The sequence below is a fragment of the Heterocephalus glaber genome, unplaced genomic scaffold (genome assembly GCF_053883595.1).
Source record: "Heterocephalus glaber isolate CG9 unplaced genomic scaffold, H.glaber_assembly_v1.0 deba00001504, whole genome shotgun sequence".
Lineage (NCBI taxonomy): Eukaryota > Metazoa > Chordata > Mammalia > Rodentia > Bathyergidae > Heterocephalus > Heterocephalus glaber.
Genome location: NW_028258324.1, coordinates 13,164,101 through 13,182,018, shown reverse-complemented (window position 1 = coordinate 13,182,018; position 17,918 = coordinate 13,164,101). Strand labels below are relative to the sequence as shown.

General features: G+C 35.9%; 1 protein-coding gene across 16 annotated transcripts in view; it reads right to left on the bottom strand.

Moving 5' to 3' along the window:
• Positions 1 to 714: 714 nt before the first annotated feature.
• Nck1 (NCK adaptor protein 1) overlaps positions 715 to 17,918 on the bottom strand; it is a 138,038-nt gene continuing 120,834 nt past the window's right edge. For 15 of the 16 annotated variants that reach the window (XM_087186196.1, XM_087186193.1, XM_087186199.1 and 12 more), the window contains 2 exons: positions 5,687 to 6,399; positions 715 to 3,348 (listed from right to left, as the gene is read on the bottom strand). In XM_087186196.1, coding sequence (XP_087042322.1) covers positions 3,154 to 3,348; positions 5,687 to 6,399 — 908 coding nt within the window. In that variant the 3' untranslated portion in view covers positions 715 to 3,153. Of the gene's footprint in view, positions 3,349 to 5,686; positions 6,400 to 17,308; positions 17,598 to 17,918 lie in introns of those variants that run through there. The other variant, XM_021247698.2, reaches the window with a different exon arrangement.

The window sequence follows — 17,918 nt, the reverse complement described above, 5'->3', positions numbered from 1 at the left end:
GTATTGTAGTACACAATGACAACCTTGCTTCTTTGCTATTGCTGGATTACATGACAAAGCATAACAGCTGGAAATAATTTACATGTCATTTATCTGTAAGAATGACCTTATTCTAAAATAGGCCTTCCTATTCTAGCAATGGCAAAGGCTTTCCTATTTTGTTTAGTGACCTGTGAAAGTTTTTAGAGGTGCTAGGTGCTTGTGCTAAAGCTGTATATAGTGTGATGTGTGTTATATAAACCTGTGAATTTATGGGCCGAACCCTAAGGATTTATGGCCAAATAAGGGATATAATAGCAATTGTTTTTGTTATTAAATACATATATGTTTATGCATATGTTCTACAAAACTTCAAAGATTTTGGACATGTTATTTGTAGAAGTGGCTGGGAAGGATTACACGTGTTACGTATATTAAAATTTGGTAACTAATCACCTCATATGCAGAAATTTTCTGTGATACTGCTTTTTCCAGGACCTTCCTAGTTTAAAACTAGCACACAAAGAGCAATAATGTCATGATATACACACCAGGCTGGGAATGAAGAAACCCAGTTTCTAATACAAGTCCTGTTACTACCTAGCTATGTAGCTCTTTTATAAAGTTGTTCCAATTCTTAAGAAAACTGCTTCAAATAACATACATGCTTATAAAAATAGCCATTAGTGTAAGAAATGGTTTAACACTTAAAAAACAAACAAACCTGAAAACATGTTGAAGGACAAAGTAGTTCCTACCAAGGTTTTTATTCCACAAATGAGAAGATAATAAATATTAACACAAAAGTGTCATCTGGAACTCTACAGCTGTAAGAAATCCTTTGTTTTTGAAACAGCTCACTATATAGTTCAGGCTGGGCTTGAACTCACTATAGAGTCATGCAGCGCAGGCTGGCATTGAACTCAGTGATCTTCCTGGCTCTGCCTAAGTGCTTATAAAGTGGTTATAACCACCAAAAGTGGTTATAGGTGTGTGCCACCACACCGACTCTACAATAAATCTCATTATGGCACAGGAACATGCATTCTGCTTCCAGTGCTACTCTATTCTTAGCTACTTTCTCAAACTTCTGCTTTATTAATATCAGCTCAGCAAGGGTTTGCTATAAATAGCTCACTTCTGTGATATAAAATATTAACTGCTCCTTTTAAAATAAACATTATTTTTCATAAGGAAGACTGGGGAACCACAAAGAGAAAATAAAAAGAAACCATCATCATCATCATTAAATACGTTAAAAATAAAAAGATGCTTACCAGTCATTCTACAACCACTTTTTAACTATTTTCCTATATATTCATGTGACTTTTGCAGCAATAAGGTAAGATATATAACTTTTATATCCATGAAACTTATCTAATAATTATCTTAAACAAAGCAAAGGTAATTATCTAATAATTACCTAAATAAACAATAACACTCAGATATTGAAATATGAACTAAAAGGCTTTAAAGCAGATGCTATAAAGATGAAATTTTATACAGCAAATGTCTTATTTGCTGACCTCTGTTGTTTACTGGGAGAAGGGAGGACTGCCACCCAGTGGCAGTCTTTAAATGATTTTGATTTAAATAATAAAAATTAAAACAATGAAAAAACCTCCATAAATCACACATTAAATCTTATAATAGTCAGTAGTTCTAGTGAATTAAATCTTTTTTTTTTTTTTTTGGTACCAGGGATCGAACTTGGAACCTTGCGCTTGCGAGGGAGGCAGCAGAACCACTGAGGTAAATCCTCAGCCCTGAATTAAATGTCTTTCTAACAGCAAAGGGTAGAAATATTCACATGCTTGGGCAGCATTGGGGATATGTTTGAAAATACATGACTTTCTATTGTTTACTAAGTTATATGGTTTTAATAATTATTTAAGTAAAATATTGATGATTTCTTTGTGTAAATTTAAATTTCCAGATTAATGAAAAGTGTGACCATAAAATATAACCAGTTTTCTTCTGTGGCCTGTCGAACTAGCCTCAATTCTCTCATTTATACCCTAAAACTCCTACTTGGCAAACAAAAATATAAGATTTTTAAAATAATTCAATTTTATCCAATCATAAGCATATTTCATTTTTCCATTAGGCATATACATTAATGTTAGTGTCCCAGTCAACAAAACTCAAAACTAAAACAAGGAGAGGCTAGGAATGTAGCTGATGGCAGAGTGCTTGCTTGCCAGGGTTCAATCCCCAGCATCTTTATTAAAAAAAAAAAAAAGCTGAAAGAGGGAAATGAAAATAGGAAATACCACACTATCCCTTACAATGACTGATGTATGTTTAGGGAAGAAAAAAAATCCATATACCTCATTTTCTATTTCCCCAAAACTTGGCTATAACATTTTTCACACTGATTTAAACATAACATGTACTAATATAAGAAACTTTGGTAAAGTAACACTAGGGCATCCCTTACTGTTTTAAAAGTTCAGTGTCTCAGAAACTCTCTCAAACAACCAGATGCAAAAAAGCACCAAAGAAAATAAGAATTTAAATTTTTGTTTCAACTATAAATTAAATTGTGTAACATGTTTTCTAACTTATGTCCCACTTGTTTTGTAGTATACTGTAGACAATGAAGACATTTAAAAAAAATAATGGCATACACAACCTACTTGATTATTTACAATGGGTGGTGACAAATACAATAACCTGAAAATAATTTCTAATTTTCCATTTATTATTGCTAGTCACAGAAAAGATAACACTTTCCAAGAAATTTACTTTAGCATATGTCATTATATAGATATAATTTTATATGAAGAGAAACTATGGCAGAACTAGCAGGGGCCTTTAGAAGGAAATACAAGAAAGGCAATAAAGGAATTCTTCCACACAGACTTCTGATCTGCATTATTTGATTTTTTTTCTCAAAATACAAAACCTTAATATTAGAAGCAAAGAGAAAAACAGCAAAGAAAACTTTAAAATAAAAGACCAAGAATAAGAAATTGTTCTATGCAGATGCATTGCATATATAATATATATGTATGGGCTGAGTGATAACAAAAATACTTATGTATTATAATCAATTCTCATACAGAGTTAGAAACAGCAATTTCCAATCAAGCAGGATTGGACCAACATTTTCTCAGTCTTCAATTACATGAGGAATAAAGCTGTATTAACAGTCAATTCTGAGTTGCAGTATCATGATAAATGTTTGACAAGATATAACTTTTCTCCTTGTTCACTTGTAAAAATTGGTGCCTTTTTGTAATGTTCTACAAGTTCTTCCATGGTGCTGAATTTACGCTGCCCAATGCAGTAGAAGGTCTCTTTTAGTTGGACTTTAAAATGTTTGTTTTTCCCTTGAGCTTTTAATGATACTGAAAAATCATTTGGCTAAAAGAGAAAAAAAATGATAGTAAACATTTTGAAAACCATAAACATTTGAAAGCATTTTTATGTTAAACTGATAACTGTCAGAATCTGAGCACTAAGTACTAGGCACTATGCTAAATTATTTACAGATTATCTCCTTTGCTCCTCAAAACAAACCCTTTTTATAGATGCCAAAACTGAGGCTCAGAGAAGCTAACTGGCTCAGTATCACCCATCTAGTTAACAACAAAAGTAGGATTCAAACCCATGTATTAAAGAGTTTCTTAACACCCATAATGGCCACAGCACAACTACGGCAAATCCTTTAATATCTAAGGAACAAGAGCTATCTTCTCTCCAGGCAGACTACTGGGGAACACCTGAGAAAATACCAGACATCCACTCTACTCCCTTTCAATCTGTAGCTAAGAGTAGCTAAGTTAGAAATAACACTCTGAATTCTCAAATATAAAGGGTACACAAATAAGAATCTAAACTCTAACAGAGGGTCATAAACTCAAATACCAACAAGGTCCGAAAGAATAATGTAAATAGGTATCAAGGCAGATGGGCAGAGGGGATGACAGTATATGGCCAATCTAAAGAAACTGAACACCTCTCATTTGTGAATGCTGCCTTGCAGAAGGGATTTCATGCTGGCAGCAGTTCTTTCAATTTTAAGAGAGAAATCTGAAGTCTGGACTTGAGCCTCTTTTTATTTACTCAAAGTTTCAAACAACAAGACAGATCAGGCATGTAATAGAAAATGGAGGGCTGGGGATTTAGCTCAGTGGTTTCACTGCCTGCTGCATAAGCGCAAGGACCCAAGTTCGATTCCCCAGTAGCAAAAACAAACAAAGAAAAAGAAAATGGATCCCAATACTCTTCCCTATTACTAACCACCTGCCATTCTGAGAGGAATCCCTGAGATTCCTATCAGGAAGTTAATCTCAATCTCTCTTTCATATAATTCCTTCTGACTTTCTTTCACTCTTTTATGTAAACACATATTCATTTTTGTACAACTACATTCACACAAAGACCGTACTAATCATGACTTGCTAAGTGGGAAAGTACAATGCAGCAATACTATTTATCAAAGAAAGGCAATTTTTTTTTTTGGTACCAGGGATTGAACTCGGGACCTTGTGCTTGCAAAGCAGGCGCCGGAACCACTGAGCTAAATCCCCAGCCCAAAGAAAGGTAATTTTTAAGGAACATGAGCAGAATCAAATTTCAATATCTAGATAATACTCAAGAGACTAGCTATATTATTCTTCAATTTTCATGGTTTGAGTTTGCTTTATTAATACTGCAATGTAATTTACCTCTCATTGCAACTCCATTTCAAACAGTATTAAAACAGATTTTTGAGGTACATAATTAAAATGTAGTTTAACTTCTAAACAACCAATTTATGAAGAAGCTTGAAAATAAATTTTTTAATTTAGGGATTTCCTATAAGGACTACAGTGATTATCTTCTTATATATGGCATCCACTAACAATTTAAGAAATGTTTTCCCAATTTAATCTACTGCATTACTCTATTTTCAATAAAGAAGCCAACTTCCATTTTCTCCATTTTTCAGTTTACTGCAACAGAAAATACTTCAGGAAAGCAAAACCAAGATAATTATTGGCAAGGCCAAATATCCCAGTATGGTATCACTGCTTGTTATGGTTGTGACTTAAAATGTCCCCCAAGAGTCTCATGTGTTCAGGATTTTGAAAGGTGAGTGGCTCATGGGAACACTCTACTGATCAGTGAATTAATCCACTGATGAGTTCCTAGTTGAATGTGCTGCTAGAAGCTGGGGCCTGAACACTGGGGGCATGCCTCTTGAGAGTATATCTCTCCTCTGGTTCTTCCTCTCTCTGCTTCCTACCAGCCATGGGATGAGCAGCTTTCCTCTAACTACACCCTTCCACCATGCTGTTTCTGTCTTGGAGCCAGCCAACCATGAAGTGAACCCTCTGAAACCATGAGACAAAAAAATAAACCTCTCCTTAAGTTTTGTGTATGAGGTGTTTTATCCCAGAGTTGAGAATGTGACCAATACACTGCTACAGCTATCTATAGGCGTATCTATTATTCAAAATAGACAGACCTATAAAGAACACTGACTTTAACTTCAGAACACTTATACGTATGTTCAAGCTTACAACTTGGTTAACTTTAAGGAAGCCATTTAACCTCGCCAATCTTTTTTTTTTTTTGGGTACCAGGGATCGAATTTGGGTCCTTGCGCTTGCACAGCAGGCAGTGAAACCACTGAGCTAAATCCCCGGCCCACCTCTCCAATCTTCTTTTTAATACCCAGAACTCTGTTTCCATTTACCTTTGAAGATCAACTTACCGAAGATTCACTATCCCGGATGAGAAAATCTCCTTCATGTCCTCTTTCATTTAATGCCATTTCTGCTTGATGTCTGGTAACTTTGCCATAATACCAAGGATTTCCAGCAAACTTTCCAGTGAGTGAAGGCCTAATATAATCACACTGTGGAGGTGGCGGTTCGAAACCTGAAGTTAATGAATTATTCTGCATAATGGTAACGTAGTTTTTTGGCACCAGACCAACCATCCCATTGATCTTCCTGCATTTCCACCACTCTGGGTCATTTTCTGGCTTTTCAATAACATCCATTACATCGCCTTTCTCAAAATTAAGTTCTTCGTCATTGGATGAACTGAATGGGTAAAGAGCCTGTACCACATGCAACACTTGCCCAGTATTTAGGTTACTGACAACTGCTGCTAATTTCTCTGACAGTGAACCCACATGGTCACCCAAAGGACTGTCACCTTCTTCAGTTACATAGTTTGAAGGGAACCATCCAATTTGTCCATTGTAGCTACCCCGCCACCACCCATCACTGCATTTCTCCATGACAATCACTTTTGTTCCTTTTATCAATGATAATTCATCTTCTCTCTCGGCCATGTAGTTAAATTTCACATAGGCAGGCATGTTGAGGTCATAAAGACGTTCCCCTGGGTCAACAAAACTGTCATCAGAAGGAGTTGCAGAATCTGGAACACTAGGTTTTCTTTTCACTTTTCCAATGCCTGTTTAAGAATACAAAACAATGAGTACAAACATAAAAAAAACCTAATTTCTATTATACAAAGATCTTTCAGTCTATACAGTTTCATCCTTTAGATATAGATAACAAATTTATGTCTATAATCATCTTTTTGGAAACAGACGCAAATTCTCTTTCCATAACCAAATAAAGAATTTCAGTTATGTGAGAGTTACCTTCCATCTTTTCTCTTGCCAAAGACCTTGAAATAACTAATTACAAGTGGTCCTAAACTGATTTTCTCTTAAATGTTAATATATATTATTTCTCTCATAGCTACAATATTAAGTACACAAAGCTTCCAACAAAGCCATACCTGTCTTGGTCATAGTTTATTAACCTAGATTTTTATTAATCTATATAAAAATAAAACAATGACTTAAATTAGAAGTACATATGCAATATAAATTATAGTTACATCTGGGTAATCTTCTCATTTACCTTTTCACTTTCCAGACCCAAGAAGCTCTACTTCACCTCATATGTTTATTTTTTAAAAATTTAAAATAATTTAGTTATTTGTCTCCCTTGACGCAATTCACCTATACCCTACACAAGGGCAGAGAATTTTGTTTACTTTGTCCACAGATATAATCCCAAGGACCCTATGCAGTGCTCAGTATACAGAAAATGCTTAATATGTATTTGTTGAAAGAAATGAGTAAACTATCAAACAGTACTATCATCACAAATGTATGCTACCTCAAGTTCAGTCATGTATTTTCAAGCCTGCCAATGTCTTAGCATGTTGATTCTGTTTTGCTTTACCTGGAAAACTGAGACTTTTCCTGGTAAAACTTCTCAAATTCCTCTGTCTCAACATTTTTTCTCATTAATCTCATTCTCTTCCTTTAGTCAGCTCAGTCCTCAAACATTGATCCTTCTAGGATCTTAGTACCATCTTTCCTGACTCTTTTGGGACTCTTCACTATCCTTGTTTCTCTCCTAGTCTTATCAATGTCCAAAAACACATGTGAATCTCTTCTACTCCAAAATAAAGTGGCTTTAACTTTGCTATTCTTTTTAAAGATATATCAGTTTTTAAAAAGTTGTCTTCCCCTTTTTCTTCAATTTTTTTTACCACTCCCTCTATAATCTGATTTTCTATCTCCACCATGCTATCAAAACTACTTAATTAAAACCTATCTCATGAAAATCATGCTACCCTCTTACTGCCAAAGTAGTATGTTTCAGAGTCCTCAGCCTTCTCAATATCTTCACATGGCAATCAAGGTCACAGACCACTCCATTCTTTATTTTTTCTCCTTCTCTGACTTCTGTGTCTCCTGATTTCTATTTACATATTCCTATATGCTTATGTCTGGATTTCTCTGCACCCTTTTATTATAAAATGGCACTGCACTTGTTTGTTTTCCTTAATATGAAAGTAACTTCTTGAGGACAGACAACCAGATCTTTTCTATCTCCAGTGCTTATTTAGCATTAGTACCAAGTGCATTTGTAGTAGGAACAAAATTAGTTTCTGAATATATGTGAATGTTTTCTTAATTAAAAGTGTTTCCAAGCTGCCATACTTGGCCTTCACCTCTCTTTCAAGAAAGTCTTCTCCCCCCACCCCAGTACCAGGGATCTAATCTTTCAAGAAAATCTTAACTTTCATTTTAACCTCTATGTACAAATTTCTTGGATTTCTTTACAGCTCTAAGCTCTTTCTGGAACTCAAGCACCAGAATCCCAACTGTTACTAAATACTAATAGGTTGGTTTTATCATTAGCACCTTAGCTCCAACAATCATGTCCAAACAAAATAATGCTTCTTGTACTCATAAATCAACATTCTCTCTCCCAACTTTCTTACTTCTGGCTAACAGTATCATCATTCTGAAAAATCTCCACATCAGGAGTGACAACACCAAAAATGGCAGCATAGGGAACTCCAGGGTTCTCTCTAAAAAACAATCAATGTGCTCACAAATACTGCCAGAATCGATTACACTAGAGAAAAAAAATCATAAAAAGTAGACAAGGCTTGGTGAAGAAAAGATGCTGCTTTGCAGTGAAGAGAATGCTATAGCATGCATGCATGTATGTATTCATTCATGCATTCATTCATTTTGGTACTGGAGATCGAACTCAGGACCTTATGCTTGCAAGGCAGGCGGCAGCACCACTGAGCTAAATCCCCGGCCCTTATTTGGTTTTTTGAGACAAGATCTCATTATGTATTTCAGGCTGGCCTAGAACTCACTATATAGCCCAGGCTGGCCTTGAGCTCACAGCAATTCTCCTGCCTCAGCTTTCCCAGTGCTGAGATTACAGGCATGTACCACCATGCCCAGCACTATATCATTTTAAATTGCCAGTCTACCAACTACTATGCCCCAACTCAGTGGTGCCCCAAGCACAGAAGGCAGAAACCTGGACTCCTAATCCCTGAGGAAGCCATACAAACTTTATTCTTCAAGAATTGTAATTGTAGGCCAGGGATTTAGCCACCTAAGTGGTTTCGCCACCTGCTGTGCAAGCACAAGGACCCGAGGAGTTTGATCCCCCATACCAAAAAACCAAAAACCAAAAATCAAACCAAACCAAAACAAAACAAAAGAATTGTAATTGTAGGTTTCAACTTGTCTGTCAGTTCCCTGAGGAACTGGTGCAATGGCTTGCCTTGGGTTTACCTGGCTTGGAACATTACCAGGGCTAATGTGTCTTTGTAGGTGGCTTTTCCTAAATCATTTGATTGATACAGTGGCTTGGGGCAAAGAAAAACAATTGGGACATGAAACAGACCAAAAATTCTGAGAAGGAAGATAATGGGAAATGATGTACAGTACATGGAATAATAAGAGATTTTTTAAAGTTCCTGTGTAGGCAATGAAATCGAAGCGAGGATAAAAACCTATCAACTAAGAAAAGCCTAGGTCCTAATGGATTCACTCATAAATTCTTCAAACTTCAGAGATCTAACATCAACACTCCTCAAACTCTTTAATGAAATCGCAAGGGAAGGAGTAGGCTCAAAGTCATTCCTGGAAGCTAGCACTACATTAACTGCAAAACCAGACAAGGATCTAACCAAAAAAGAGGATTAAAGGCCAATCATTTTAATGAAACAGATGCAAAAATCTTCAACAAGATACTGGCAAACAAAATGCAATAAATCATCAAAAAGATCACATATCATGACCAAGTAAGGCTTCATACCAGGAATACAAGTATGGTTCAACATATGCACATCAATAATGTATCACATAAACATAAGCAAGGACAAAAATCACATGATCATCTCAAAAGATGCAGAAAAAGCCTTTCACAAAATCTAACATCCATTCATGATAACAACTCTGAAGACAATAAATATAAAAGGACGTTATATCAATCCGATAAAAGCCATTTATGACAAATGTACTGCCAACATCAAATTAAATGGGGGAAAACTGACAGGTTTCCCCCTAAAAGAAGGAACAAGACAAGGATGTCCACTACCACCATGCTTGTTCAACATAGTACAGTAAGTCTCCAACTTACAAACTTGTGAAGTTTCACAGTTGTGAACTTTCACAGATAGGAACAGACCCTGCATTTCAAACACTGTAGCTGTGAACAAATCACGAAGTAGCTCACATGTCTGCCAGACCTTGTCACAGTTGTGCTGCTGTATGCTTACTGTACAATGCGATAGTATATGGTAGTACAGTGCTCAATCACAGCCCAGAATGTCCAGAAGCAAAAGGAAAAGCAGTGATGATGTGGAAAGGACTGCTAGGAAGTGCAAAGCAATATACTTTGTACATTTGTGTCAAAGGTGTATAAGACTCACTTTGTTAGACTTACAAACAAATCCAACTTACGAACATTCTCCATGGTCTTCCAGAACAGAACTCATCCGTAAGTCAGGGAATTACTATAGTGGAAACATTACTCTGAGCAATCAGGCAAGAGAAAGAAATAAAAGGGATACGTACAGGAAAGGAAGAAGTCAAATTATCATTATGTGGAGATGACATGATTCTCTACATAGAAGACCCCAAAAAGTTCCATCAAAAACTCCGAGAATGCAGCAGCAATGAAGAAGGATACACAATCAGCAAACAAAAATCAATAGCATTCCTCTACACCAATGATGAACTCACTGAGAAAGAAATTAGGAAAACAATATCATTCAAAATAGCTTTAAGAAAAATTAAACACTGAGGAATTAACCTAAAAAGGAAGTGAAAGACCTCTATAATGAAAACTATTGCACTCTGAAAAAGGAGACTGAAGAAGACATTAGAAAACGGAAAGATATCCCCTGTTCCTGGTTAAACAGATGAAATATTGTCAAAATGGTCATACTTCTACAACTGATAAACAGATTTAACACAATCCTACTCAAAATACCAAGAGCAGGGCTGGAGATTTAGGTCAGTGGCACCATGCCTGCCTCACAAGTGCAAGGTCCTGAGTTCAATCCCTGGTACCTCAAAAAACAAAACAAAACAAAACCAACCAACAACATTTCTCACGGAACTAGAGAAAACAATCCTGAAATTTGTTTTTTTGTTTTTGTACCAGGGATTGAACTTGGGTCCTTGCGCTTGCGAGGCAGGCGGTGAAACCATTGAGCTAAATCCCCAGCCCAATCCTGAAATTCATATTGAACCAGAAGAGACCAAGAATAGCAAAGCAATCCTCAGCAACAAGAGTGAAGCAAGAAGCATGTTTGTGAAATCAGAATCCAGGATTTCAAGCTGTATTATAAAGCTACAGTAATAAAAACAACATGATACTGCAACAAAAAAAGACATGTGGATCAATGATCAATGGAACAGAATAGTGGATAGACAACCCCAGGCACATTTAGCTATGTGATCTTTTTTTTTTTTTTTGGTACCAGAGATCAAACTCCGGACCTTGTGCTTACAAGTCAGGTGACGGAACCACTGAGTTAAATCCCCAGCCCTAGCTATCCGATCTTTGACAAAGAGACCAAAAGTACACACTGCAGAAATGATAGCCTCTTCAATAAATGGTGCCTGGAAAACTGCCTATCTACATGTAGAAGATTGAGTCTAGATCCATATATGTCAACATGTACTAAACTAAAATAGAATGAATGTTAATGTAAACAACCTGCTAGAAGACAAAATAAGTAAAACTCTTGAAGACACAGGCACAGGCAAGGACTTTCGGAACAGAACCCCAATGGCACAAGAAATAGTACCAAAAATCAACAAATAAGATCATATCAAATTAAAAGGCTTCTGCACAGCCAAAGAAATAACAGATTGAAATGAAAACCTATAGAATGGGGAAAATATTTTGCCAGGTATTCCTTAGATAGAGGACCAATATGTAGAGTACATAAGGGACTTTAAAACATTAGACCTCCCCCCAAATAAAAGATCCAATAAAAAAAATGGGCAACTGAAATGAACAGACATTTCTCAGAAGCAGAAGTACAAATAGCCAATAAATACATGAAAAAATGTTCAACATTTCTGGCCACTACAGACATGGAAATTAAAACAACACTGAGATTCCATCTTACTCCAGAAAGAATGGCTCTCAACAAGAAATCAAATAATAATAAATGTTGGCAAGGACGTAGGGAAAAAGGAACCTTTCTACACTGTTGGAGGGAATATAAGCTAGTACAACCACTATGGAAATCATTATGGAGATTCCTCAAAACATAAAACTAGAAATTCCATTTGACCCAGCTAGTGCCCTCTTAGGTATCTTCCCCAAAACCTTAAAGGTGTCATACTACAGTGATTCAAGCATATTCATGTTTATAACAGCACAATTCATAATAGCTAAGTCTTGGAAGTAGCCTGTATGTGTATCTGCAGATGAATGGACAAAGAAAATGTGGTTTTTATACACAATGGGGTACTACTCTGCATAAAGAATAAACTTGAGTCTTTTATAGAAAAATGGATGTACTTTGAGACCATAATGTTACATGAAATAAATCAGACACAAACGCTTAAATATTCCATGGTTTCTCTTATATGATAAACCCAAAATATAAATCAAAATCAAAATAAAAAATAATAGGAAGTACTGAGATATATCTTTTTCAAACAGGGAGGGGATCAAGAGATGGAGGGAAGGAAAAAGGTTGAAAAAGAATTGAGATGTGTTATGTACATGTACCAATTCCTCACCAAGAAGTGTGATCATTATGTACTATACAAATGTACTAATAAAAATAAAAACTGGGGGGAAAAAGTCCCCTTTTTTACTAGAAGTCCACACACATGCCCAAGGCTGGACACATGCTTAGGAAAAGCTATAAAAGACTATGTCTTCACTTCTGGCTGATCTACAGGCTTTGAGAAAACAGCAGGTGAAGGCTAAGTCAGTATTATAAATGGTTTGGCTAAGTGAAAGAGTGCACCAATATAGAACAAATTTGTAAAAATGAGAATTTGTTTTGTTTTCCCTTTTTCTTTCTTTTCTTTTTTTTTGGAGGCAAGTTCTCACCATGTAGTTTAGGCTGTCCTTGAACTCACTACAATCATCCTGACTCAGCCTCCTGAGTGCTGAGTGACTGTAGGCATGTACCATCCAGCTCTGATTTTCCTCTGGCTCTAGGTGTTTAAGGAAATAATGTGAACATACTAGTGATAAGGCAAATAAAATGCTTCAGGAGCCCCATGATTATACAGACTTATAACAGTAGTTTAGAAAAGTCAAATAGTCCTTCAAAAATGAAGGAGAAATCAAGTCATTCCCAGATAAACAAGAACTGTAGAACATCATTACTAGATGACCTGTGCTGTAAGAAATGCCAAAGATAGTTCTCCAGGTAGAAATGCAAGGACAACAAACAGAAATCTGAAGTCATATGAAGAAATAAGTAGCAATGATAAAGATAGCTACACAGGTAAATATAAGTCAGAAGTATTTTATTTTTATCTTATTATTCTGGCTTTTCTCCCCTGCATGATTTAAAATATAAATGTATAAAAAAGTAATTTCCTGTCAGGCATGGTGGCGCATGCCTGTAATACCAGCACTTGGGAGGCTGAGGCAGGGAGGATCAACACATAAGTGATTAACACACCACAGCCTTGAATGCCAACCTCCTCAGGGTTACCTAAACTTTCTTCTCACAGTTCTGGAGGTCAGAAGTCCAAGCTTAAGGCACTGGCAGACTGGCCGGTTTCTCATAAATGGCACCTTGCTGAGTCCTCACGCTGTAGAAAGGGCAAACAAATCCCCTTGGGCCTCTTTTATAAGGACAATGATCCTACTTTGTTGTTGTTGGTACCAGGGATCGAACTCAGGTCCTTGCGGTGAAACCACTGAGCTAAATCCCCAACACAATGATCCTTTCATTGACGCCCTGTCTTCACAACCTAGCTATCTCCCTCAAACCCCACCTCTTAATAAATGATGATTAATTTCAACCTATAAAGGTAAGGGGGCACAGCTGGGTGCACTAGTGCACCCCTATAGTTCCTACTACTGGAGAGGCTAAGGCAGAAAGATTACTTAAGCCCAGGACTTCAAAGTGAGCCTGGGCAACACAGAAAGACCATGTTCTCTTAAAAGGTGGGGAGGGGTGGACACAAAAATTCAGATTCAAACACTTCCTGACCTCCCAGTCACTACAATCTTCCTAACATCAGTAAGTCCTTTTCATAGCAAATCTTTCTAATGAATTTCTTACTTATTTCTCTACTCTTTAGTCATAACAAGTCCAATAATGAAAATTTTCAACCAAAGAGATCTAAATTTAAACTTTACTCCTATGTGATCCTGGTCATCTTTATACTCCAATTTTAATCATCTTTAACCTCCAATTTCATTGTCTGTGAAACTGGTGTTAAGTATCTATATCATAACATTTTTGTAGAGTTTTAAGGTGTATGTAAAGTACACAGCACAAGACACTCGACATAGCAGGGACTCAAATCAATGGTAGTTAACACTTTCCTACTTCCTAATGCGTCTGGTATTTTTCTTTTGCTTTTTGCTTTTTTTGGTACTGGGAATCGAACTCGGGATCTTGTGCTTGTGAGGCAGATGGCAGAACCACTGAGCTAACTCCCTGGCCCTGATATTTAATTTTTCAAAATTACTTAAACCTTTATTGTTGAATTACATAGCTGGACCTAGCTAGGGGTGGGAAGAAAATGCTCAGATCCAAGCACGAAAGAGGTGCACAATATTAAGGCAATCATTTTTATTGGTACCTTTGCTTAAAAAACAAAAAGTGTGAGCAGAGCTTCCAATCTTTTCTTCACTACCATCTACTGATTTTATTTCTCTGTTCCTACAGCACGTTTCTTGACTGGAACAACGCATTATAAGCTCGTAAGTTTTTCAAGAACCTGGTTAAGCACTGTAAAACATCTCATCTTTATGTGATATCTATCTTTTTCATGAGGCAAATCTTAGTATCAATAACTCTTCCTTATATAATCTGCTTTTCAAATCCTTCTATACTGGATGGCAGTATTTGGGACTGTCAGTTTCTCAATACCCTGATGAAAGTACCCAAAGTGGATAACCCATCATGTTTCAATTAGCCAGCATGCATATAAAGGACTACTCCTTCACCTACATTACTACAGCAGCTCTTAGTAAATCTTTTACTCATGTAAATTGCTACCAGACTAGGTTTTTAGCACTCTTTTCAGGTTTTTGTTTTGTGTTACTGGGGATCAAACTCAGGAGTGTTCTACCACTGGGTTACATCCCTAGCCCTTTAATTTTTATTTTGAGATAGGGTCTCACTAAGTTGCCCACTCAACCTTGCGGTTCTCCTGTCTCAGCCTCCCTCAGCACTGGCATTACAGTGCTGTGGTGTGCCACTCCAACCAACTTTGTTTCTTTTATTAGGTACTGCGTCCAGCATGAGGTCTTCCTTACTTTAAGAATGTCGTTCTTGGGCCGAGATTTAGCTCAGTGATGCCTCAAGCGCAAGGTCCTGAGTTTGATCCCTGGGAAGAATGTTATTCTTTCACCTAAATCACTCAGTAAAATGTTCAACAAAAGGGATCCAAAGAAAAATTACTGCTTTTTCTAATTTCTTAGTGAACCATCATTCTGCCTTTATGTTCTTACTTCTTCAAAACTAATTTCTGATGGATTTCCCGATTTGTATGACGCACATAAGACCACTTAGTTGTTTATCAAGACTATAAGACTTTTAGAATTAGAAGGGACTTTCCAGGATCATTAGTCCTGCCTAATGATCTCACCACTCTCTTATATAAACAAACAAAAAAAAGGAATTCAGGAAAGTTTAGTTCTATATCCTAGGCCCCAAGGCTAGTAAATGGTTTATTTGGAAGCAGTATAGAACTCTAAAAACTAATTTATTATGTTCTATCTATTACAGGTTTTCATTTAAGCTTTTATATTTCCATCTGTTTGGTTCATCTAAATGAAATATATTATGTTTTATATAAAATACAATTTTGGGGGCCAGGGATTTAGCTGAGTGGTTCCGGCGCCTGCCTCACAAGTGCAAGGTCCCGAGTTGGATCCCCGGTACCAAAAAACAATTTTTGTTTGCAGGGGTATTCTGCCTACAACACAAGGAGCACATATCTTGTTTTCTCTACTTTTTAAATTCATTCTGAGAATAGGGGAATCAATAGCCTGTTCTACTCTAATAAGCTGCTTGGCAAAATAAATATATTGAGGTGATACAGGGAATAAGGGAAGGAATATCTTGGTTATAAATCTCAAATTCTGGCCCTCAGACCACACATGTATTTAAAGATTAACAGCTTCCTAAGACTCAGTAGAGAGAATAATTTTATCATTCCACTGATTAATGATATATTCTGAATCACTGAATCAATAATACCATATATTCTTTTTATATCATTTTGGGTTAATTTACAATTAATATTACTTATGACCATACCTGGATATGAAATCCACTATATTTCTAATAAATAACAACTATTATCTACTTTGGTGCCAGAATGTAAGTTTGGTCAAGAGTTAATATTACTTTTTCTATCTTAATGATTTTTTTACCTGGCTTACAGTAGGCTCTCAATAAAGTGTTGATGAATAAATTAATAAAATCTCTAAAAAAGAAACTAACCCCAAAACTGAAAATGCAGAAACTTTTGAATGTATTAACTCTCCAAAAAGTAAACCAAAGTTACCAGACATTCTGGAGAGATCACTTAGCTACCAAAACTAACTAAAGAAACAAATGAGTCTTTATATTTCAATTAGAACATTCTTTTTCAACAAAGTGCTTATTCCCCTTCTGTTCTTCCTTTTTCCCTAGAATTTCTCAACAGGTTACTTTTTTTCCTGAGGCTACTTGTGCATAAGAGACTTCTACAATAATTCTAATCAAGTTTACTATTATAGGATCATAAAAAGGACATCAGCAGACACAGATTAGGCTCTTGTAAGTATTAGTATTTTACTAGCACTTTTATTATGTTCTCCTATACTCTTTTTATAAAATCCTAGTAGGGCTGCAAATTTAGCTCAGCAGCACAGGGCCTGCCTGGGATGCATGAGGTCCTGAGTTCGATTCCTGGTACCAAAAAAAAAAAATCTAAGTAAAAAGTAGTAAAATGGTATCTTATTAACTCAAAGGTTGAAGATAAAAGAATTTGTTCACCTAATTCTTTTTCTCTAATGTTTTAAATATATATACTGATTTATAGTGTGCTAAATTGAAAGTTAATGAATCTGAATTAATTACATCAAATTCAAAAGATTAATATTCTTTCCCTATTTGTTAAACAATCACATTAAAACCGTTTTAAATGATTTTACTAAGTCAAAACAGCATCTGATATATCAGCAATCATTTAGCTTATATTACATAAACAACATAAAATATCAGCTTATAGTAAACCACCAAGTTCTCTCCACAGCTTCCCTTTAAATTCACAAACTAATTAAAAAACTACAACAAAACTATAGATTTAATAAAAAGAGTAACTTACTGAAAAAGTCTTTAAGGACATCTAACCAATCCATTTTGAATAAAATGTGTTCTCTTTCAAAGTTTGTTAACACTGCACAGGATAATTCCCAGTGAGCTTCCTGGTCTGTTCTGTAACACTGAAACTTCCCACACCCAATCCATGTGACCTGGCCCACACCCAAGCAACAGAGAAGTTTTTCTGAGGCTTTTCTCCAAAACTATTTTTTCCCTAAACTATAAAAGAACCTGTAAAATAAGTAAATCATGACACCCAAAAATGTGACCTTATCATTCACTTATTTTGGAAGAAACAAAGTATATATACTATTAATAGTTAAAAATACATTCACACATTCACCTTTTCTTTGTTTTCTTCCTTCTTAATTTCCAAATGATGTCTGGACTAACACAATCATTGCAAAACAAATCCATTAATTATATGAGCATTTAAATTACTGGGGAGGGGGTAAAGAAATTTTGAGGAAAAAGAAGGCTGACCAATGCAAAAGCTGGATTTTCGTCATTACACAGGATTACTGTAGAGCGCCCTGTAATATAGGTGGTAATAATTGTAACACTGTAACACTTATCAAGTTTCTTAAGACTGATATAGAGATAAAGTTATCTGG